We start from the raw sequence: 24327 nt of genomic DNA, 5'->3' as shown, positions 1-24327 counted from the left end.
TTTAGAGATCATTTCATCTTCAACTTGCTTACCTGTTTCACAATAACAGTAATTTGACCAGAAATGTCCAAACTTTTACATGCCACTGTAGCATTTGTCAGCACAAACTAAAGAAAAAAACTATAGAAATTCCTCAAAAACAAGAGCAAATTATGAACAATTTCAAGAATAGTGATACGGAGGTTGTACTATTAGGAAGTTAAAATAAACACGTGTCTGAACACATACATAATATCATAAATGGCAACAATACATATTTAAGGGTCAACCAAGAACTTCATAGAGACACAAAATAAAAGTATCAGTAGTTTGGAATTTTATGGATTGGAAACTGTTACTTGCCCAGACAGGGGAGGTGACTGGCACATAAAATTAGTAATTCGAGAAATGTATTGGATTTTGCTGCTCAACACCAACCAATCTAATGGGTTAAATTACAGAAACAATGCGATGTATATATATTGAGGATAATAGTATCATGTCTACAGTAATGCTTTGTGCAACAGGTGTTTCTGAAATTAATGATGCACATTATGTGGTTGTTCACTTCTGATTGGTGCTTACAGGTTTTAAATATAATCAAAGTCGAACGTGGATTATCTCTATGACTAAGGGCGTGCAATACTCCAGAAGTGCATCAGAGGGTTTTAACATGGAAGTGCACATGCGATTTTTAACAAAGATATCAATAAAGAAAATCCTGTTTTTATAGCTCTCAAGGAGTGCAAATTCCTTTCCTTTTAACTTTCCTATCACTGAAGACCAGCAAACCTGCAGCAACATAGTCACATATTCATGAATTTTACCCCTCGAATGAGTGACAGCTTTCTACTTATGCACAGTGTAGACAGAAAGCTGTCAATCAGTTATGTGGACGGGGTTAGACAGAGCTCAGCATTCAGAGAACTGGTAGATTTATAACAGATAAAATAGTGATTTCATCTAAACTACAGCAAGCAGCTCAGTAATTAACACCACTGGAATCAGGGTCTCTGCCCTTACATTATGCTGCTCTCAGATGCGGGACCAAAAACCTGGTGACAGATTCCCTTTAGTCATACTGAAGGCTAATCAGGACTGGACCAAGCACATGATTCTCTGAGATAAAGGTGGTAGAAGGGGCATGAAACACATGCTTCTACTGCCGTGACTAAAGGAAATCTAGAATACTGTTGTGGGCCAATTATGCCTTGGAAATTGTGCCTTGTCAGTCACCCAAATGACACTCTTCTCAGACACAATTATTTTCATGCTGTTCTGTGCATTTTCTTTTGCCATTAGAGACTTTTGGGAGTAGAGTCATCAACAATGTCATTTTACGGAATCTCCAGTAAGACTAAAACTTTAATAATTCATGTGCTCCAGAACACAGGGTACAATATTGCGACAGAAAGCACAATATTAGGAAACAAGCACACATAATAAGGTCATGTATTGCAATGTGATACATGTAGTCAATAATCCAGAGGTCCCCAACCACTTTCACAATGTAATAAAAATGGGTCTTCGTTTCTGATAATTGTCGCCAATCACTGTAAACTTTCACAAAAATTCAAAATCCATAGTGTTTTCAAGAGGCAATCGCTTTAGAGAACGGTCATTTTTGGTAAAATTTTTCTTTTCCTGTGCAGAGCAAATTGTCAAAGTGCCGGGGCGTTCTTACAGCCTGTGCTCACGCTATAGTGAGCAGTGTTGTGAGACTGTAGCCGCTCCGTGCATGAACCCATGACAAGGCAGGAGGCTCCCGGGAGAAGACGAGCTAATTTTCTCCCATTAGCCGCATTTCAGCAAATATGCTACATTCCACCAGAACAGTGAATACAGCTCTAGGCTACACACATGGTCAAAATTGTTGTAATGACAGAAAAACCCACAATGGTCACAGAAATAACTTGAATCTGACAAAAGTAATAATAAATAAAAGATCTATGAAAATTAAAAAATGAAAGTCAGACATTGCTTTTCAACCATGCTTCCACAGAATTAAAAAAAATAAAACTAAAACTCATGAAAAAGGCCTGGACAGAAATAATGGTACCCCTGAAAATAATGTGACAAAAGGGACGTGTTAAATCAAGGTGTGTCCACTAACTAGCATTACAGGTGCCTACAATCTTGGAATCAGTGAGTGGGCCGGTATATAGGGCTACAGATACTCACTGTGCTGTTTGGTGACATGGTGTGTGTCACACTCAACATGGACCAGAGGAAGTGAAGGAAAGAGTTGTCTCAGGAGATTAGAAAGAAAATTATAGACAAACATGTTAAAGGTAAAAGTTATAAGACCATCTCCAAGCAGCTTGATGTTCCTGTGACTACAGTTGCAGATATTATTCAGAAATTTAAGATCCATGAGACTGTAGCCAACCTCCCTGGACGTGGCCGCAGGAGGAAAATTGAAGACAAATCAAAGAGACGGATAATACGAATGGTAACAAAAGAGCCCAGAAAAAAGTCGAAACAGATTAAAGGTGAATTTCAAGCTCAAGGAACATCAGTGTCAAATCGCACCATCCGTCTTTGTCTGAGCCAAAGTGGACTTCATGGGAGACGACCAAGGAGGACACCATGGTTGAAAAAAAATCATATGAAAGCCAGAATGGGAATTTGCCAAACTTCATGTTGACAAGCCACAAAGCTTCTGGGAGTCATATGGACAGATGAGACAAAAATGGAACTTTGTGGCAAGGCACATCAGCTCTACAGTATGTTCAAAGAAGGAAAAATGAAGCATATCAAGAAAACAAGACTGTCCCTACTGTGAAACATGGAGGAGGATCTGTTATGTTCTGGGGCTGCTTTGCTGCATCTGGCACAGGGTGTCTAGAATCTGTTCAGGGTACAATGAAATATCAAGACTATCAAGGGATTCTAGAGAGAAATGTGCTGCCCAGTGTCAGAAAGCTTGGTCTCAGTTGCAGGTCATGGGTCTGGCAACAGGATAATGACCCAAAACACACAGCTAAAAACACCCAAGAATAGCTAAGAGGAAAACATTGGACTATTCTGAAGTGGCCTTCTATGAGCCCTGACCTAAATCCTATTGAGCAGCTTTGGAAAGAGCTGGAAAAGGCAACCTTCAAACACGAGACAACTGGAGCAGTTTGCTCTTGAGGAGTGACCAAAATACCTGTTGAGAGGTGCAGAAGTCTCATTGACAGTTACAGGAATCGTTTGATTGCAGTGATTGCCTCAAAAGGCTGTGCAACAAAATATTAAGTTAAGGGGACCATCATTTCTGTCCAGGCCTTTTTCATGAGTTTTTTTTTTTTTTTTAATTCTGTGGAAGCATGGTTGAAAAACAATGTCTGACTTTCATTTGTTCATTTTCATAGATCTTTTATTTATTATTACGTTTGTCAGATTCAAGTTATTTCTGTGACCATTATGGGTTTTTCTGTCATTAAACAAGGGGTACCAACAATTTTGACCACGTGTGTATTATTCCCCTCTTCAACTCCTGACCCAGCTGCTCCCTACTCCCCCTGCCAGGTACTTTTGCAATTGCAATGAGTTATGACTCATACAGGGAAAGTTGACCTCCTTTTACTACATAGAGCTTAGAAGGATTCAGCTAGTCCGTTTTTAATCACATAATGTCATAGACCTAATGGAAAAGAGAACAAATAGCTGGGTAGAAAGAAAAAATTAGCAATTGTAAGTACACAGTGCTATATAATATGATGATTGAAACGTTTCTTTAACTGTGCTAGCTTTTGTGTTGTTTGAGCAACTCTATTGTGCATAACATAATTTTCAAGAGAGTTCTTACTGATGGAGAAATAAATGGCGACTAGAAGACTCCCCAGCAATATTAACTGATCACAAAGTTTCAGCAGTCTGCCACACAGCAGTAAACCGATCAGTCATGTTTTGAGGAGGGGTTGTGCAGTTGAATGATGTCTTCTCTGACATTTAAGCCCAAAGAGCTTTTTAAGGTGAGATGACATGGATGACTACGTAACAGTTCAACTTACAGCTTCCTTGTCCTGAATTTCAGCTTCCAGCTCTTGCAATCTTTTACTGAGCTCTTCATTTCTCTCTCGTTCCTTGTCTATCTCGTCACATTGCATTTCCAGCTCTCCAATCTTGAAAACAAAACCCAGTGGATAGATTTGTTCAGAACAATGAAACATTAATGTTCAGAGCACATGGGCAAGAGATCTGACACAGCCTTTCTATATTGGTACAAACCCCAAACCTTTGTACGGTTCATCTCGAGCACTTTTTGGCAGAAATAACTCCCAACACTTTTTTTTTTGTGTTTACGACAACTCTTAGCAGTTGTCCCATATTAAAAATGACATGTCCCTCTTTGATCATGCATAACAAATTTTCAACTGTAAGAATTAAAAAAGAAAATCTTCATGTGTCTAAATATTGCTGTTACACTACTGTTAAAGCACCGCCTGGCATTTGTATTCCCCCTCAGAACATCCACTCACACTCATCTTGTCCATTGTCGGTGAGAAGACAGCACTCGTATTGTGATTCTTATCGACTCAGCTGCACAAAAGCATGAACTACTCCACCGCCAGTGCACAAGATCCAGATAGTGGAAAGTAGCTACTGGGCAAGTGTGACCACTGGCACTAATCACATGAACAGGACAGCAGCGCCATATCAAACACGTAACAGCAAAATCTAGACCCTCAGAGAATTTTTTTTTATAATTAGTCAAATTAAAAACATGGTTTTTTTGTGATCCAAGAGAGAAATGCAATAGCTAGATATATTGGGCCAAATTCATCATTTACAATTTTATTGAAGTCACTTATTTTGCCTTATGGTATTTGCTAACGTTTTTTGGTGCCAAATTTCTGAAAATGGCGTACTCTGTTCATTAATTTGACGCACACTCAAAATTATTTTCAGAAGGATGTTTTACTATCCTATATCAAAATCTATGCACATGCCACTCTCAAAAACATTATGTTTTATGTATATTATGTTGCAAGCAATGTAGTACACGGTATAGTATAGTATATATTAGGCTGAATTCACAAGCCTTTTTTCCTTATCACAAATGAAATATTTGATTTTCATCAATTTTTAGGTCCATTTGTCAATTTTCTAAATTTGTCATCTGTTTTTCTTGTAAAAAAAAAAAAAACACTGATGGATGTTTCTTCTGACAAACAATCAGTGAAGAACAGACAACACATGGCTATAATTAGGATGCCATAAAAGAGCTAAGATTTGGTCAGTCAAAGTTGGTCCACAAAAAGCAGAAATATGAAAATACTAAATAGACTAAAATGGGCATGTGGTATATAGCTCAGCTGTCTGTGTGATACAGCGAGCAACACCAACTAACAGAATCGTTGTTGCCTGCCATCCTCGGTGACCGTCTACTTGTCAGTATAACTTTGCAGTCACCAACAAAACGGCTCTGCACCTGTTCCTAAATGTTATCCGCTCTTATCCCTTAGCAGAATTCAGCCCATAATTACTGCAGTGCAGTAATGTGAGCTAGTTGTACACTAAGTTTTTGTCAAATTTCAGTAGCTGCTCCCCCTAGTGTATAAAAGTGGAAATACCAAACCTTTTTAAAATTATTTTTCATATTTTACTAAATTATAAACAAATGATAATTTTTTTTAAGAAAATGTAAACATTAATTCTTTACATTTTTTCAATTGCTGAAAAAAAATGTTTTGCTGGCACCTTCTCTTTAATCTTTATATGTATTTAAGCTTTTTATGTTAAAATATACAAAAGTGTACGCAATCATACTATTCCTTTGATTTATTACTTTGAAATAAAACTGCAATATATCGCAAGTAGTAGCCTTCCTTAAAGCTGTATCCAAACCTTAGTTTTAAAAACTTGGCAATACAGGTGCCGAGAGGTGGGAGGGACTATAGGAGTGGAGAGCAGTGAATATTCATTTCACTTTAATAGCGGGCACACGTGATCTCATGGCCACTGAAAGGAAGCCAGCGGATGCGGCTACTATGTCCGCTATTAAAGTGATATGAATATTCACTGCTCTCCACTCTACTTCTGGAGAGCAGTGAGTATTCCTGCAGCTGTCCTTGGCTTGTAAGCAGCACATGACGTCACTGTCATATGCTGCTTACAAGCGGAAATCAGCTGCTGTCATCAGAAGTAGAATGGTTTATTTATCTTGTTATGTATAATGTTATCCCTTATTACATAATGTCCCCCACTTGTTATGTTTAGCACCATCACTCATTATATTGTATCCTCTATTGCTATGTATAGCGCTGTACAGAAAATTAAAAAAAATTGCGCAGCGTGCTACTTGTCCTGCTAACTCTGTCTCCTTATGTTCGTAGATCTGTATCAGAGCACCAGTGTGCTCATCATGTTACCTAATATGACCTCCCAAAACGTCACATGACATGCTGCATGATAGACCAGGTGCTGGGGGAGCCCATACACCCTAAAATGCTGGGGCCCTAATTACCCTTAATCTGCGCCTAGTTTTAAAATGTTAAAAATGTGCAGCGCTTTGCTGAAAAATACATTTTTTTGCAAGTGAAAGAAAGAACAAGCAGAAGTTACACAAATTGGAATAGATTTCACGTTGAGTAACTATAAAGTATTAATATATTCAAATATATCCCTCCTGTGCTGCCACATAATGCCAAGCTGATTACCGGGTTCAGGGCTGAAATCCCACCAAACAAATGTGACCTATCATTTAATTTAGTTTAGAAAAAAATACTAAGACATATTTAGCTCTTAAAGCAGTGAACAAATTGAACAGTGGAATACAGAGGGAAGCGGTTATATGAAATATTTATAAAATCACTTTCCATTTATTTAATAGGCTCACGGAAATCTTACAGAAAATTGGCGCTAGCAGGAGGGAAGTTTAGAAGCAGTGTTGGCTATTAATAAAATGTAAATGTAAGGACCCACATGATGCATTTTAGGACAACATAAACCTTGTAATAAGGACATTTGGCAAGCCAAATATGCAAGATGCATGGAAAAAAACATGAGTGTGTGAGATAAAATAGTAACAATGATACAAAGGAGAAAAAAATCAAATCATCAGATGATTTTTCTTTGTGCATATTATACCACACACCTTTTCAATGCATCTGGAAAGCGCTGTTTTGCTTGCATAATTAATTTTTTTTTTTTAGACGAATATGACGTTATCAGTGAATAGGGGTTTTGCATGGCATCAGCGCATGTGCTGGCACAGAGACCATTGTTGCGCTTCGGTTTCAGCGTCATGTAGTAGTGCATTGTTAGATTATAAAGGCAGCACAATATGCAGAGACACAAAGACAGTGTTATTCAGAAAGACATAAAAGTAGGGAATTTTCATAGAAGTATATTCTACTAGAAATAAAAGGTAGATTACAAATCAACCTATAATAAGCAGAAGATGGAACCTTACCTTAGGTTTTTCTTTTGAAAAAGTGTATGGCCGGATTCACACATCCATGTTTAGACCGTAACTCCTGACCTGATCTCGACATAGGTATTTATGAGACAGTTAAGTTCGGATCAGGAGCCTTGCAGCCTAAGGCGACGTGCACATGGCATTTGGGGAGAAAGCTCAGAGCATATGTGTTAACATTTACATATGCAGCAGACGGAGGGCAAAAACAAAGCGTCCTTTCGGCCTCAGTCTATCCAGTTTTCACCTGCATACTGTTCAACTGTATAGGAAAGCCAGGGTGACTTGCCTATACAGAGGTACAAGCACAATGGACACTTAGCCTAGGTTTTATTGGTATGCTAGCAAATTACAACATTCGCAAATTTAAAGAGAATCTGTAACATCAGTGACCCTGCATGCCTCGGCTCCTTCCTCTCGACAGAGATGCCGACTTATTCACTGCCCATGCCACCATGCCACGTCCTCTGCTCCAGCTCCTGTGTGTCAGGGTCTGCGCAGGCCACGCAGGTCTCCTGTCAGCGCTCTCCTCATCTCTTTAAGAAAGAGTGCACACTCCTAATATAATCCCAATAGCTGAGAGACGTAGTACTTAAGGCACTTCCACCTGTTGGGAGGTGCCTGAGCAACATTTGGCTTAGTCAGTCTGCAAGTTGCTAGTCTGTTAGGTCCCTCTACCTGTCCAGTTTTCCTGTACCAGTTCTAGTCTTGTCTGAATCGGTACCTGTAACCGAATCGGTGGTAAATGATCCTGAAACCTCACTCATGGTCAATAAACTTGAAGCTGCTTCGGCGGCACCTGATCCTGAAACCAAATGTGCAGTACCTAAACCTGTGCTTGAGACCCGCTTTATCTATGCCAGTACCACTGTTGATCCTGTCTTAACCAGCTCCAATATCTGTTCCATTAGAATCTGGTCCCGACTTGGACTCTAAGTCTGTGTCTACTACTTTGACCCTTGGGGACAGCTGCTGGGGTACAGGGATCTGTTCTGGAGTGGTATCTGGTGTTCAACTGTGGCTCAAGTCTAACCCCATCATCAGGGGCTATTGTGCAAACCCAGGTGTTTGCTTAGTTATGCCTCTCCAGGTTCTCCCCGGTCCATGGCACAGTGTGGTGTCCACACCCATTAGCATGACAGTTGGCTCAGGCCATGGACCCCACTGATTTTCAAGACCACTCTACTACCCTTTACAACCTAATTTTCCTACCTCTCCGTATTTACCTCAAGTTCCAAGGATGCTCCAGAGAGGTGGCACATGAAAGAAAAATTGCTTCATCTGGCTCAGTCATTCAAGAGGCCCGCTCACTCCCCAGCCACCTGGGTAAGCTGTCTCCCCTGAGCCCATGCAGGTGGACCATGTTAAGCTGGCCGAGCAACGGCAAGAGCACAGTCGTGCCAAGGGATTGTGCTACTAATATGGTGGAATGGAACACATTATCTGCTCTTGTCACAGAAAGTTGGAAAACTTCCAATCCTAGGGCCTATTGGAGAGGCTACCCTGGGTGAAAGTAATTCCTCTCTACCATTGACTATATGTATCGAATTGACACAACCGGTTCACGTAGACCGCCTATCTAGTTTCCGGTTTTGCTGGAAACCATGCTGCCAGCTATGGTGGATCGGTTAAACAAAGAGCAAAAAGCAGTATAAATTGCCAATAAAAATTTTATTAAGTCGGACAGGACTGTATTTTTGATCATCAGGCCCATCAAATCTCTATGATGGTGTTCTTATCTCCCGGTCTTAGCATGGTCTTGGACTGTTTTTCCGATGGCGTTCTCTCATCTTACTCCTCTGGATCACTCTTAAGCTCTGCTCGACCAATTATGAAAATCTCACAAGCTTGGCCCAAGACAATTCTCACCTCTTCATCAGGCTGTGGAACTGCTTTGTGTTACTTGTTGTGGTTCTTCAACAGTGTTCTAGAACAGTCCCCAGATTGACCTTTATATTTTTTGTCATCCATAGTTAGTAACATAGTAACATAGTAACATAGTTAGTAAGGCCGAAAAAAGACATTTGTCCATCCAGTTCAGCCTATATTCCTATATTCCATCATAATAAATCCCCAGATCTACATCCTTCTACAGAACCTAATAATTGTATGATACAATATTGTTCTGCTCCAGGAAGACATCCAGGCCTCTCTTGAACCCCTCGACTGAGTTCGCCATCACCACCTCCTCAGGCAAGCAATTCCAGATTCTCACTGCCCTAACAGTAAAGAATCCTCTTCTATGTTGGTGGAAAAACCTTCTCTCCTCCAGACGCAAAGAATGCCCCCTTGTGCCCGTCACCTTCCTTGGTATAAACAGATCCTCAGCGAGATATTTGTATTGTCCCCTTATATACTTATACATGGTTATTAGATCGCCCCTCAGTCGTCTTTTTTCTAGACTAAATAATCCTAATTTCGCTAATCTATCTGGGTATTGCAGTTCTCCCATCCCCTTTATTAACTTTGTTGCCCTCCTTTGTACTCTCTCTAGTTCCATTATATCCTTCATGAGCACCGGTGCCCAAAACTGGACACAGTACTCTATGTGCGGTCTAACTAGGGATTTGTACAGAGGCAGTATAATGCTCTCATCATGTGTATCCAGACCTCTTTTAATGCACCCCATGATCCTGTTTGCCTTGGCAGCTGCTGCCTGGCACTGGCTGCTCCAGGTAAGTTTATCATTAACTAGGATCCCCAAGTCCTTCTCCCTGTCAGATTTACCCAGTGGTTTCCCGTTCAGTGTGTAATGGTGATATTGATTCCTTCTTCCCATGTGTATAACCTTACATTTATCATTGTTAAACCTCATCTGCCACCTTTCAGCCCAAGTTTCCAACTTATCCAGATCCATCTGTAGCAGAATACTATCTTCTCTTGTATTAACTGCTTTACATAGTTTTGTATCATCTGCAAATATCAATATTTTACTGTGTAAACCTTCTACCAGATCATTAATGAATATGTTGAAGAGAACAGGTCCCAATACCGACCCCTGCGGTACCCCACTAGTCACAGCGACCCAGTTAGAGACTATACCATTTATAACCACCCTCTGCTTTCTATCACTAAGCCAGTTACTAACCCATTTTAGATTATCTTCAAACTCTGTATGGACTATTTCTATTATCTTTTAGAATTTATTTTTTATTTATAATTCATCTTTTCATCTGGTCATTGGTTTTATTCATAATGTTATGCTTCCTCACTCCACTAATATTAAAGAATCTCTTCATTCACCTGGTCCTTCAGCTAGCACACAAACTATTGTACTATTATGCAAATTGTTTATTCAATATACCCCATACACATATCCATTCTTGGCACCTTAGACACATCTACTTAAGTACTTTATTATGCCTTAGATTAGGTTTGTTAGCATCCTTCAACACATATAAATATACTTTTAAGTATTGGCCCTTCCCTTCACTTACTTCTCATTTATTAATGTTCTTTATTTATATTTATTATTAAACATTTTTATCCCTCACATATACTATTTATATAATTGCTCAATTATAAATTTTAGCATTTCAATAAATGTAATTTGTATTTTTAAAATATCCTGAAGTGTCCACAATGTGGGATAATCCTATACATTCATATCTCTTGATGCATTCCAAATCATATCTTCTCAAACCTTGTCCATTGTACTATAACGTATCTCCAATTTTTTTCACAGTAGTACGTATGCCTCGCTCTCTCATCTCTCTGACATTTAGTTGAGTGGTCACTTGGAGCCTTTGCGCCCTTGCAATCTTCATGACTGGCCGTGTCAGCTTGTGCTCCACGACCACAAGCTAATTTGTCCCCTTCCTACTGAGTGACATCAGCGACACATGCGCCATATATTCTGGGTGCGATCTTCCGTCCTTACACCAGCGATCACATCCGCATCACACAAGCCACATAACATCACACACCTCCCGATTCACAGTCCTGATTTGTTGACACATACTATTTATTCTGGTCCACCCCTCCCCAACACACAACTTCTGACGAAGAAGCAAAACGTGCATTGGGGCGGTGGGGACTCCACACGAACAGGTGACCTACTCATGTAAGTTTATCTTTTCTATGTACTTTTGCCTGACTTGCACGCTCTGTATTATGCTGCTTGTAGTCCCTGCTTATGGTTAGCAGTTCACTTGTTTACACTGATGTGATTAATCTATTTTATTTTGACTTAATAAAATCTGTTTTATTGGCAATTTATACTGCTTTCTGTTCTTTGTTTATTCTATTTTCCAGTTGTTGCTGTTATACCTTGATGCCTGGGTGTTTTTATTAGTTACTATGGTGGATCAGTATCAGATTTATGTCTATGCTTTAGAGTCCTTTGATTGCGTCATCTGTCGATGGAAAGGCTCTAACCAAAGTCGTGCATTTTCTTACTGAGCAGGTGGAACTTCGGGTAGGAATTCTGCATAAGGAGAGGATCGCGTTCTACGTACATGCTATCCCTTTGCATTCTGTTCTCTTGGGCCTGCCGTGGCTACATCTCCACAAACCTGTTCTAGACTGGAGATCCAGTGAAGTACATCATTAGGGACAGTCTTGCCACAAAAGATGTCTTATCCCTATACGTCCCGTTCGACCACCAGTGATTGTATAGTTTGCCGGGTTTTCCACCCACTTACTTGTCATACACTGACATCTTTGACAAGAAGGAATGAGATGTTGCCTCCATACCGGCCATATGACTGTCCTATTGACCTGCTTCCTGGGATCTTCACCTCCTCAAGTTGTATCTACCCTTTGTCTTAGGACGAGACCCAAGCCATGTTTGAGAACATCAAGGAGAATATTGCTAGGGGATTAATGCAGAAGTCGTCATTTTCAGCCTGAGCTGTTTTTTTCTTCTTTAAGAAGGATGGAACTCTCCATCCTTGCATAGATTATAGGACCGCAACTAAATCAAGATAAAAAAACATATACTTTGCCGCCGATTCCAGAATGGTATGATAGTCTTCGTGGTACCAGGATCTTCACCAAGCTTGATACAATGTACAACATAACATTTAGTCTGATCTGCATATGCCAAGGAGACGAGTGGAAGACCACTTTCAACAACCAAGACTGTCACTACGAATGCAGTGTTATGCCGTTTGGGCCCAGTAACACCTCAGCTGTCATCCAGGATGCCGTGAACGACATCTTCAGAGAGCTCCTTTACTCCTGCGTGGTGGTGAACCTGGATTATATCCTGGTTTTCTCTCCAGACTTGCATTCTCAGACGAGAAATGTAGTCTCGGCTTACAGAGAATCGCCTGTATGCCAAGTATGAGAAATGCGTCTTCAAGCAGACCTTGAATTTGCCAAGTGATTCGAATTTGAAGTGATTGCTTGGAATTGCCAACTATTACAGCCAGTTTATTCTTTATTTCTCATTCCAGACTGCTTCCATCACAGCATTGATCTTGAAGAGGGGCAATCCCAAAATCTGAACTCTGGAGGCTGAGGAGGCATTTCTCTCCCTAAAATATGCCTTCCCTTCGGCTTCTGTGCTACATAGACTCGAAATAAGAAAACCATTCTTCCTGGAAGTGGATGCTTCATCCTTTGGAGCAGGGGCAGTTCTCACACAGAAGTCTTCCGGTTTGTATGGGAACCTGCAGTTTCTTCTCCAAAATGTTCTCTGCTCCTAAACAAAACTACTGAATTGGCAACCGAGAGTTGTTGGCGATCAAGATGGCTCTCGAGAATGGCGTTATTACTTCGAAAGGATAAAAATACTAAGGCAAAATAGAGTTTTATCTACATAAACGTCGAGGGAGATGTATCAGAAGGTGCTCACCTGGTGTAGATATTTTAATTGTTTGTAGTTTATACTTTTATACTTAACAGCTGCTGCAGATCCACGGTCACGCCGTGACCATTAGGTATCCATTTCAGAAGAGTTTTTGTGGAGATTTTCTGTGTTCAAAGTTTTTCTATCAATCAATTTTTGACATGCAATACAGAATTTGTTATCTAGGTCTTTGAATGTACATGCAAGAAGCAATATGTGGGAAGGATGACACTGACTCCATCTATATATATAATTGTCTAAGGGTCTGTCTGTCTGTCTGTCTGTCTGTCTGTCTGTCTGTCTGTCTGTCCTGGAAATCCCGCGTCTCTGATTGGTCGAGGCCGCCAGGCCTCGACCAATCAGCGACGGGCACAGCATGGCGACGATTATGTCATAATGGAAATCCCGCGTCTCTGATTCCAATCAGCGACGGGCACAGTATCGACGTAGATGTCATAATGGTTGCCATGGCGATGATGATGTCATAAAGGTTGCCTCGACCAATCAGCGACGGGCACAGTCTGCCGCGAATTCTGGAATCATCATTGTCCATATACTACGGGGACATGCATATTCTAGAATACCCGATGCGTTAGAATCGGGCCACAATCTAGTCTATATATATAATTGTCTAAGGGTTTTTCCGTCTGTCTGTCTGTCTGTCTGTCTGTCTGTCCTGGAAATCCCGCGTCTCCGATTGGTCGAGGCCGCCAGGCCTCGACCAATCAGCGACGGGCACAGCATGGCGACGATGATGTCATAAAGGTTGCCTCGACCAATCAGCGACGGGCACAGTATCGACGTAGATGTCATAATGGTTGCCATGGCGACGATGATGTCATAAAGGTTGCCTCGACCAATCAGCGACGGGCACAGTCTGCCGCGAATTCTGGAATCATCATTGTCCATATACTACGGGGACATGCATATTCTAGAATACCCGATGCATTAGAATCGGGCCACAATCTAGTAACAGAATAAACTCCCACAGATCAACAGATCGAATATCTAGAGAGGCTCTCTCAATCATGGCCTTTCAAGACATGGTGCATTAAAACATAATAAAGACTATATAAACTTGAAAATCAGTACCATAGAAGATATCCTAGTCGACACACCCAATCGCATATAGTGTCTAAATAGAAAAGAGGTCTATTGGATATATAAGCTCAACACTCTGAAACACCGTGGACTAAATGAGATTTACGGGTGGTGAAGGGGTGGGGGGGCGGTATTACGGGCGGTGATGGGGTGGGTGGGCGGGATTGTGTGCGGTGATGCTATTGTGTGCGGTGATGGGGTGGGTGGGCGGGATTGTGTGCGGTGATGGGGTGGGAGGGCGGGATTGTGTGCGGTGATGGGGTGGGAGGGCGGGATTGTGTGCGGTGATGGGGTGGGAGGGCGGGATTGTGTGCGGTGATAGGGTGGGAGGGCGGGATTGTGTGCGGTGATGGGGTGGGAGGGCGGGATTGTGTGCGGTGATGGGGTGGGGGGGCGTTATTGTGTGCGGTGATGGGGTGGGGGGGCGGTATTGTGTGCGGTGATGGGGTGGGAGGGCGGGATTGTGTGCGGTGATGGGGTGGGAGGGCGGGATTGTGTGCGGTGATGGGGTGGGAGGGCGGGATTGTGTGCGGTGATGGGGTGGGAGGGCGGGATTGTGTGCGGTGATGGGGTGGGAGGGCGGGATTGTGTGCGGTGATGGGGTGGGAGGGCGGGATTGTGTGTGGTGATGGGGTGGGAGGGCGGGATTGTGTGCGGTGATGGGGTGGGAGGGCGGGATTGTGTGCGGTGATGGGGTGGGAGGGCGGGATTGTGTGCGGTGATGGGGTGGGAGGGCGGGATTGTGTGCGGTGATGGGGTGGGAGGGCGGGATTGTGTGCGGTGATGGGGTGGGAGGGCGGGATTGTGTGCGGTGATGGGGTGGGGGGCGAGATTGTGTGCGGTGATGGGGTGGGGGGCGAGATTGTTTGCGGTTATGGGTTGGGGGGCGTGATTGTGTGTGGTGTTAGGGTGGGGGGCGGAATTGTGTGCGGTGATGGAGTGGGGGCCGGTATTGTGTGCGGTGATGGGTTGGGGGGCGTGATTGTGTGCGGTGATGAGTTGGGGGGCGAGATTGTGTGCGGTGATGTGTTGGGAGGTGGGATTGTGTGCGGTGATGTGGTGGGGGGTGGGTTTGTGTGCGGTGATGTGGGGGGCGGGATTGTGTGCGGTAATGAGGTGGGGGGCGGGATTGTGTGTGGTGATGTGGTGGGAGGCGGAGCTACTGTACAGGGGGCGGGATTAGCGAGTAATCACGATGCCATATATATATATATATATATATACATACACGTATACACACACGTATGTATGTATGTAGATATACATTCACTACTTAAAGAAATAAAAAAATAAAGGGAAGACTAAAATACCACATCTTAGATATCTACTATATAATTGTCTAAGGGTCACTTCCGTCTGTAGGTCCTTCTGTGTCTTTCTGTCACGGTCACGGATATTCATTGGTCGCGGCCTCTGTCTGTCATGGAATTCAAGTCGCTGATTGGTCGTGGCAAAACGCCCACGACCATTGCCACGACCAATCAGCGATGGGCACAGTCCAGCGGCAAAATGGCCGCTCTTTCCTCCCCGCAGTCAGTGCCGGCTCCATACTCCCCTCCAGTCAGCCCTCACACAGGGTTAATGCCAGTGTTACCGGAGCGCGGTGTAACGCACTCCGGTTACGCAGCTATTAACCCTGTGTGACCAAATTTTTACTATTGATGCTGCATATGCAGCATCAATAGTAAAAAGATCTAAGGTTACAAATAATAATAAAAAAAGTTATTCTCACCTTCCGTCGCGGCTGTCCTCGGCAGTGCAAGCGGCAGGTTCCGGTGCCAAGAATGCTATGCGAGAAGGACCTTCCATGACGTCACGGTCATGTGACCGCGACGTTATCACAGGTCCTGCGCTCATACCAACCCTGGGACCGGAAGCTGCCGCGTGCATCGCACACAGGGCCAGAACGTCAAGGGGCCTTCGGAAGGTGAGTATATGTTTATTTTTAATTTTAAGTCTTTTTTAACCACGTGCCCACATTGCTATATACTACATGGGCTGTGTTACATACTGCATGGGCTCTGTTGTATACTACATCTCTGTGCTATATACTAACGTGGCTATGTTATATACTGCGTGGGCTGTGTTATGTATTACGTGGCCAGTGTTACATACTGCGTGGGCTGTGCTATATACTGCGTGGCTGCTATGTACTGCGTGGACTGTGTTATATATTACGTGGCCAGTGTTATATACTGTGGGGGCTGTGCTATATACTGCGTGGGCTGTGCTATATATTACATGGCCAGTGTTATATACTACGTCGCCTGTGTTATATACTGCGTGGCTGCTATATACTGCGTGGGCTGTGTTATATAGTACGTGGGCTGTGTTATATACTGCGTGGCCACTGTTATATACTGCGTGGCCTGTATTAACGCAGCGGGTATTCTACAATAATATGTATATAGCAGCCACATAGTATATAGCACAGGCCACGTAGTATTTGTCTGCTATATACTACATGGCTCCTATATACTATGTGGCCTGTGCTATATACTATGTGGCTGCTATATACATACATACATACATACATACATACATATTCTAGAATACCCGATGCGTTAGAATTGGGCCACCATCTAGTCACTGAATAAAATACTCCAGTTGAAAATCTTTATTCACTACATAGTGAAAAGTGTTGAGAGTGTTGAGAACATTAAATCATAAAAATTATCAATGTAAATCAAAATTAATATCTCACGGGGCCTGGATTTGGAACGATACTCAAAATCAAAGTGGAAAATCAAGTTACAGGCTGATCCAACGTAAGTGGAAATGCCTCAAGACAAGGAAATGATGCTCAGTAGCGTGTGTGTGACCTCCACGTGCCTGCACGACCTCCTTACAAAGCCTGGGCATGTTCCTGATGAGGCGGCGGATGGTCTCCTGAGGAAACTCCTCCCAGACCTGGACTAAAGCATCCGCCAACTCCTGGACAGTCTGTGGTGCAATGTGACGTTGGTGGATGGTGCGAGACATGATGTCCCAGATGTGTTCAATCAGATTCAGGTCTGGGGAACGGGCGGGCCAGTCCATAGCTTCAATGCCTTCATCTTGCCAGAACTGCTGACACACTCCAGCCACATGAGGTCTGGCATTGTTCTGCATTAGGAGGAACCCAGGGCCAACCGCACCATCATATGGTCTCACAAGGGGTCTGAGGATCTCATCTCGGTACCCAATGGCAGTCAGGCTACCTCTCTGGGAGTAAAAGCTCACAGATGCACAAAGAGGACTTAAAAATCCTCCAGAAAATTGACAAAAAAAATCACAGAGAAAAAAGCAGAGATGGTTACCTGCTGAAGCCTCCAAACAAATGCACCAGCAGGGCGCATCGGACCCGATTAATGATGGCAACAACACAGGTGCAAAAAATACCTCTCTGGGAGCACATGGAGGGCTGTGCGGCCCTCCAAAGAAATGCCACCCCACACCATTACTGACCCACTGCCAAACCGGTCATGCTGAAGAATGTTGCAGGCAGCAGATCGCTCTCCATAGTGTCTCCAGAGTCTGTCACATGCGCTCAGTGTGAACCTGCTTTCATCTGTTAAGAGCACAGGGCACCAGTGGCGAATTTACCAATCCTGGTGCTCTGTGGCAAATGCCAAGCATCCTGCACGGTGTTGGGCTGTGAGCACAACCCCCATCTGTGGACATTGGGCACTCAGTCCATCCTCATGGAGTCGGTTTCTAACCGTTTGTGCAGACACATGCATATTTGTGGCCTGTTGGAGGTCATTCTGCAGGGCTCTGGCAGTGCTCCTCCTATTCCTCCTTGCACAAAGGCTAAGGTAGCGGTCCTGCTGCTGGGTTGTTGCCTTGCCCTCCCACATGTCCTCGTGTACTGGCCTGTCTCCCGGTAGCACCTCCGGCCTCTGGACACTACGCTAACGGACACAGCAAACCTTCTTGCCACAGCTTGCATTGATGTGCCGTCCTGGATCAGCTGCACTACCTGAGCCACTTGTGTGGGTTGTAGAGTCCGTCTCATGCTACCACGAGTGTGAAATGACAACCAACATTCAAAAGTGACCAAAACATCAGCCTGAAAGCATTGGTACCGAGATGTGGTCTGTGGTCCCCACCTGCAGAACCACTCCTTTATTGAGTGTGTCTTGATAATTGCCAATAATTTCCATCTGTTGTCTATTCCATTTGCACAACAGCATTTGAAATTGATTGTCAGACGTATGAATCAAGCCGCATACAAGGTTATCCTGGAAAAACAGTTGATTCTTTCTGCTCAGACAATATTCCCCAACTCTGAGGACTGGTTTTTCCAGCAGGACAATGCGCCATGCCACACAGCTAGGTCAATCAAGGTGTGGATGAAGGACCACCACATCAAATCCCTGTCATGGCCAACCAAATCTCCGGACCTGAACCCCATTGAAAACCTCTGGAATGTAATCAAGAGGAAGATGGATTGTCACAAGCCATCAAACAAAGAAGAACTGCTTAAATTTTTGTACCAAGAGTGGCATAAGTCACCCAAAAGCAGTATGAAAGACTGGTCGAAAGCATGCCAAGACGCATGTGATTAAAAATCATCGTTATTCCACAAAATTGATTTCTGAACTCTTCCTGACTTAACATTAGTATTGTTGTTTCTAAATGATTATGAACTTGTTTTTTGGCATTATTTGAGGTTTGCAAGCAATGCATTTTTTTGTTATTTTGACCATTTCTCATTTTCAGAAAATACAAAATCTATTGCTTGAAACTTCGGAGACATGTTGTCAGTAGTTTATAGACTAAAAGAACAATTTACATTTTACTCAAAAATATACCCATAAAGAGAAAAATAAGACAAACTGAAAATTTTGCAGTGGTCTCTTAATTTTTGCCAGAGCTGTATATGCTCTCAAGCATGTAGAGTCTGGGTGAACAGCTAAGAGAACAAAAAATGGTGCATACAGGACGTTCTTTTTAACCAGAGCAATATGTTTTTTTTTAAATCATGTCTTTATTTTTATTTTTATCTGCATATATAGACATTTTTAGAAAGTAAGTTTTTAAATGTATGTTTAAAGGATCTTCATATTTATATGCGTAATTTATATAATCCATGACCACATTGAACTTTCACACAACCTGGATTGTCAGGTGGAACCCGTAGCGCCCAAATTCAAAAAGCATAAGTATAAGAACTAATCCGTGTGTCTTCTTACTGACATGTGGTCTACCCCTTCCTTAAGAAGAAATGCCTGCAACTTTGAAATGTGTAGAAATGAATAGAAAACACTTAATTTATTAAATCGTATCTCGGACTGACATCTTTCCACCATCCAGCAGTGCGAAGAACCTCCACAATGACGCTTCTGATACGGATTTACTCGAAGGAGCAGTCCATTCGGTCATCATATACACTTACCATAAGAACTTGGCCTATCTACAGTCTGCACAAAGGCTGAATCTGCATCAAGCTAGATGGTCGCTGTTCTTTGGCCAATTAGATTTCATCCTACATTTTCGTCCAGCCAACAAGAACATCAAGGCAGATGCCCTCTCTAGGAAGCTTCTACCACCCGACCAAGAGGAAGAATCCCAGCATATCATTGAACACTCCAAGATGGGGACTGTGGTTCCTGTGAACTTCTCAGATTTCCCCCCTGGAAGACTTTTGTATCGAAATCTGATACAGAGCCAGTTCTACAGTTCTACTCTTCTAAGTTGGGTGGTCATGACGGGCAAAGAACAACTACATAACTCATTTCTCATCATTATTGGTGGCCTAGGATGAGAAAGGATAGTCTGGAGAATGTTTCTGCCTGTCCTTCTTGTGCTCTAAACAAGATCCCTAAGCATCTTCCCTCCAAGCATCTTTAAAGCTTCCTGTTCCTTCAGCTACAGAGCAATGGACATTATTATTGACCTCCCGGTGTCCTCTTGTTGCTTTATCATCTGGTTTGTGGTAGACCTCTTCTTGAAAATGGCTTACTTTACTCCATCGCATGGTCTCCCGGCTGCTGCTGAGCTCACTGAGAGCTTTATACAGCACATCTTCCGCATTAATGGGTTTACACTTCACACTGTGTCCAACAGGAGCATCCAGTTCACATCCAGGTTCTGGAGAGCTACTTCTTGAAAACTGTTGAATGTGGTCTTCGACTTTTCATCTGCATACCATCCTCAGTCCAATAGCCAGGTGGAGAGAGTCAACCAAATCCTATATCTCTCCTCAAGCCAGTCATCTTAAGTCCCTTATTCGAGGATCTGGTTATCAACCCTGCGTTAGTGAGTTCGGGGGATGATTTCAAAGTAGAGAGCATCTTGACCATGAAGAAGGTGAGAGGAAAAACCTTTTTTCTAGTGGACTGGAGGAGAAAATATTCAGGCACGACTTGTAGAACAATTCCTTGCAGGCTTGAAGAAAACTGGAATTAAAGAGGGGGAGTACTTTAACGCCAGCATCCCTGCATGCCTCCGTGCTTTTATCCCCAAAGGGATGCAGACTTACACACCGACTAGACCGCATCACCTGCTCTGGCTGCCGTGTCCCAGTGTATGCGCATGCCACGCAGGTCTCCTGGCAGTGTGCTCCCTGTTTCTTAAAGAGACAGTACGCACACTACTAATGTGTACCCAGCCAATAGCTGGGAGGCACTTAGTACTTAACTCACCTCCAGCCATTGAGAGCTGCAAGCGACTAGTCTGTTAAGCCCTTTATCTGTCCATTTTCCCTCTATCAGTATCAGTTTAATCTGAATCAGTACCTGTACCTGAAACTGCTCAGGAGGTACTTGATTCTGAAATTGCACCTGTGTTACCTGAACCCACACCCACAGTACCTAAACCTGAAACCAATCCCACAACACCTGAACCCAGTCTGCTGGCACCTGAGCCTGAAACTGCATCTATGGTACCTGAACCAGGACTTGTGCTTGAGATCCGCGACTACTGTCCTAACACTTTGGGTCAGCTGCTGTGGTACTGGGATCTGTCCTAGAGTGGCACCTGGCATCCACCTGTGGCTCAAGTCTAACACCACCATCAGTTGCTCTAGTGAAAACTCAAGTGTTTGCTCAATTACGCCCCTCCAGACTCCCCCCGGTCCACACCCACCAGAATAACAGATCCTGAGAGGTGACGTGTTGCCCAACTCACAAGCAGCTTGAATTAGACACAGACATTCATTTCAACCAGGTATATTTTCTCTGAAACAATGTGGCATTTCAGAGAAAAACACACATATAAAAGCTGTCCGGGACCATGCCTCACGGGTCACTAGTACAAGAGACTGGTCCCCATTGGCTTCTCCCCACCCCCCCTTGAGTGTTGGTTCACCAGAGCAGCAACTTGTAACTTGTCTCTAAGTGTGACATATCCCAACATGTATGGCACAAGATGTTGATGACAAAAAAAAAACAACATACGCCATTCTTTGGCCAATGGCAAACCTTCACCCATATGGTTCCATGTTATCTATTATATACTTTTTATTTATATCTGGAAGGCTGTGGCTGATGCAATCTGTCACACTATAGGCTTTTATGTTAAAGAAAGTATAGGTGTAATGCATATAGTTTTTAACTAAATAACTGATGGATGCCCCCAACTGATCTCATGAATTGGCTACTAGTCACCCATAGGTTCCCATGTTAAAAAAGGTATACACTTAATGTACTTTATTATTAGTGGATATTGCAAATCTGTGTCGAATTGATATGAGTACAAATCGTACAACTTAACGTGTTTTAGGAAAGGTTAAAGCTGAACATGTTTGCAGCCTAAAGCCTTGTATTTTGCAGTAGAAATGTGTTTCTTCACAGTTTTCTTTGGCTACATATGCTTTCACCACTCTCTCCCATACACTGGCAATCACAAATCAGCAGAATTGGATACTGCTAGACAGGGCCGGACTGGGATGAAAATTCAGCCCTGGCATTTGAAGTTACACAGGCCCACAGCACCACCCCAGAGTATAATGCAGCCACCCCACAGAATATATTGTAGCCCCCTGAGTACAATGCGGCCCCCTCTCATAGTATAATGCAGCCCCTTCATATATAATATATGGTAGCCCCCTCATAGAGCATAATGCAGCCCCCCATAGAATATAATGCAGCCCCTCCATAGAATAGAATACAGCACCCCATAGAATGTAATACAGCCCCCTACATAGAATGTAATGCAGCCAGCCCCCATAGAATGTAATGCAGCCAGCCCCCATAGAATGTAATGCAGCCAGCCCCCATAGAATGTAATGCAGCCAGCCCCCATAGAATGGAATGCAGCCAGCCCCCATAGAATGTAATGCAGCCGACCCCCATAGAATGTAATGCAACCAGACCCCCATAGAATGTAATGCAGCACAGCCCCCATAGAATGTAATGCCGCACAGCCCCCATAGAATGTAATGCAGCACAGCCCCCATAGAATATAATGCAGCCAGCCCCATAGAATGTAATGCAGCACAGCCCCCATAGAATGTAATGCAGCCAGCCCCCATAGAATGTAATACAGCACAGCCCCTATAGAGTGTAATGCAGTACAGCCCCCATAGAGTGTAATGCAGCACAGCCCCCATAGAATGTAATGCAGCCAGCCCCCATAGAATGTAATGCAGCCAACCCCCATAGAATGTAATGCAGCCAGCCCCCATAGAATGTAATGCAGCCAGCCCCCATAGAATGTAATGCAGCCAACCCCCATAGAATGTAATGCAACCAGACCCCCATAGAATGTAATGCAGCACAGCCCCCATAGAATGTAATGCAGCACAGCCCCAATAGAATATAATGCAGCCAGCCCCATATAATGTAATGCAGCACAGCCCCATAGAATGTAATGCAGCCCCCCCAATAGCCCCACAATCCAGTTATCACTCACTAATCTATTTAAAAAAAAACCAAAAAACACTCTCCTCACCTCTCCTCGTGCCCCGCACTGCTCCTGGCTCCAGTCTCAGCAGCTGCAGTCTGCCCACCCGACACACAGCAGATGCGCGATGATATGACTTCATTGCGCACCCGCAGTGTCAAAGGCAGAGCGGGGAATGATGGGAGAGGGAGCGACAGCAGACGCTCTCTCCGCCATCATTGCATTCAACTGTACTGGGTCATAGACGCCGGTATAGTTGAATGCGGCGGCGCTGGCGAGGGGGTGAGTCGGTGGCGGGTGGGGAGTCGGCGCTGGCGAGCGGCCCACGACTGCCACCAACCGTTCTGGCATTCTGGCCCGATGGCCATTCCGGCCCTGCTGCCAGTTGCATGGCTGTGGTTGGCAGCAGCTGCTAAAGAGGGGTGAAAAAGCACAACTCCAGAAAAGTCTTTGAAGATACGCCCAGTTGGTCAGCAGACAGAAATTACCATTAGTATGTTCCAGAAGACACAAAAGTGAGTATATTTTCAGTAGAGTCATGCATAGTAAAATGAAAAATAGCTGCAGAATCAGTGGCGCTCAGGGATTATTTCAAATTAACTCAATTTTTCGTTAATAAATATGACATAGCTATGTTTAAATTTTTTATCTATATGTTTAAGTTCAGAACATTATTGTATCTTAGCTCCACTGAGGTGAATGGGGCTAAGCTTCAATACTATACACAACTTGTCACACAGGTGTGGTGCCGTTTTGAAAAGAAATCAGCCATGTTTTATTTTTCTAATTTTATAGGCGTTCCCAATCTTATGCAATGATTTCTGCGGACAGCCTTCAAACGCATAAATGTAGACATCTGCTCAGAAACAAAAATTAGGGTATGTATCCACGTTCAGGATTGCATCAGGATTTGTAAGCCAAAACCAGGAGTGGGTGATAAATGCAAAAGTGGTGCATATGCTTCTATTATACTTTTCCTCTAATTGTTCCACTCCTGGTTTTGGCTTACAAATACTGATGGAAAATCCTGACCAAATCCTGATGCAATCCTGAACGTGGACACATACCCTTACCTCCTTATAAGTGTCAGGTGCTTTCTAGAATACTGATAATGAACAGTCTGATGTAAAGGAATGTCTTAGCTCTTAACATTTCTTGGAATTGTCATAAAAAAACATTACATCCAACCTCACGATTTTCTATGAATAAAAATTTGCCT

At 43.2% G+C, this 24327-nt stretch overlaps 1 protein-coding gene across 1 annotated transcript in view; it reads right to left on the bottom strand.

Annotated features, from left to right (window-relative positions):
• The window catches only part of HOMER2 (homer scaffold protein 2), a 406520-nt gene that overhangs the window by 97440 nt on the left and 284753 nt on the right, over nucleotides 1-24327 (bottom strand). The window contains exon 7 of the mRNA XM_077263649.1: nucleotides 3978-4088. Coding sequence (XP_077119764.1) covers nucleotides 3978-4088 — 111 coding nt within the window. The remainder of the gene's footprint in view (nucleotides 1-3977; nucleotides 4089-24327) is intronic.

This window comes from Ranitomeya variabilis, chromosome 5, assembly GCF_051348905.1.
Source record: "Ranitomeya variabilis isolate aRanVar5 chromosome 5, aRanVar5.hap1, whole genome shotgun sequence".
NCBI classification, from domain to species: domain Eukaryota; kingdom Metazoa; phylum Chordata; class Amphibia; order Anura; family Dendrobatidae; genus Ranitomeya; species Ranitomeya variabilis.
The sequence above is the reverse complement of the archived record's forward strand: the minus strand, read 5'-3'. Positions and strand labels throughout refer to the sequence as shown.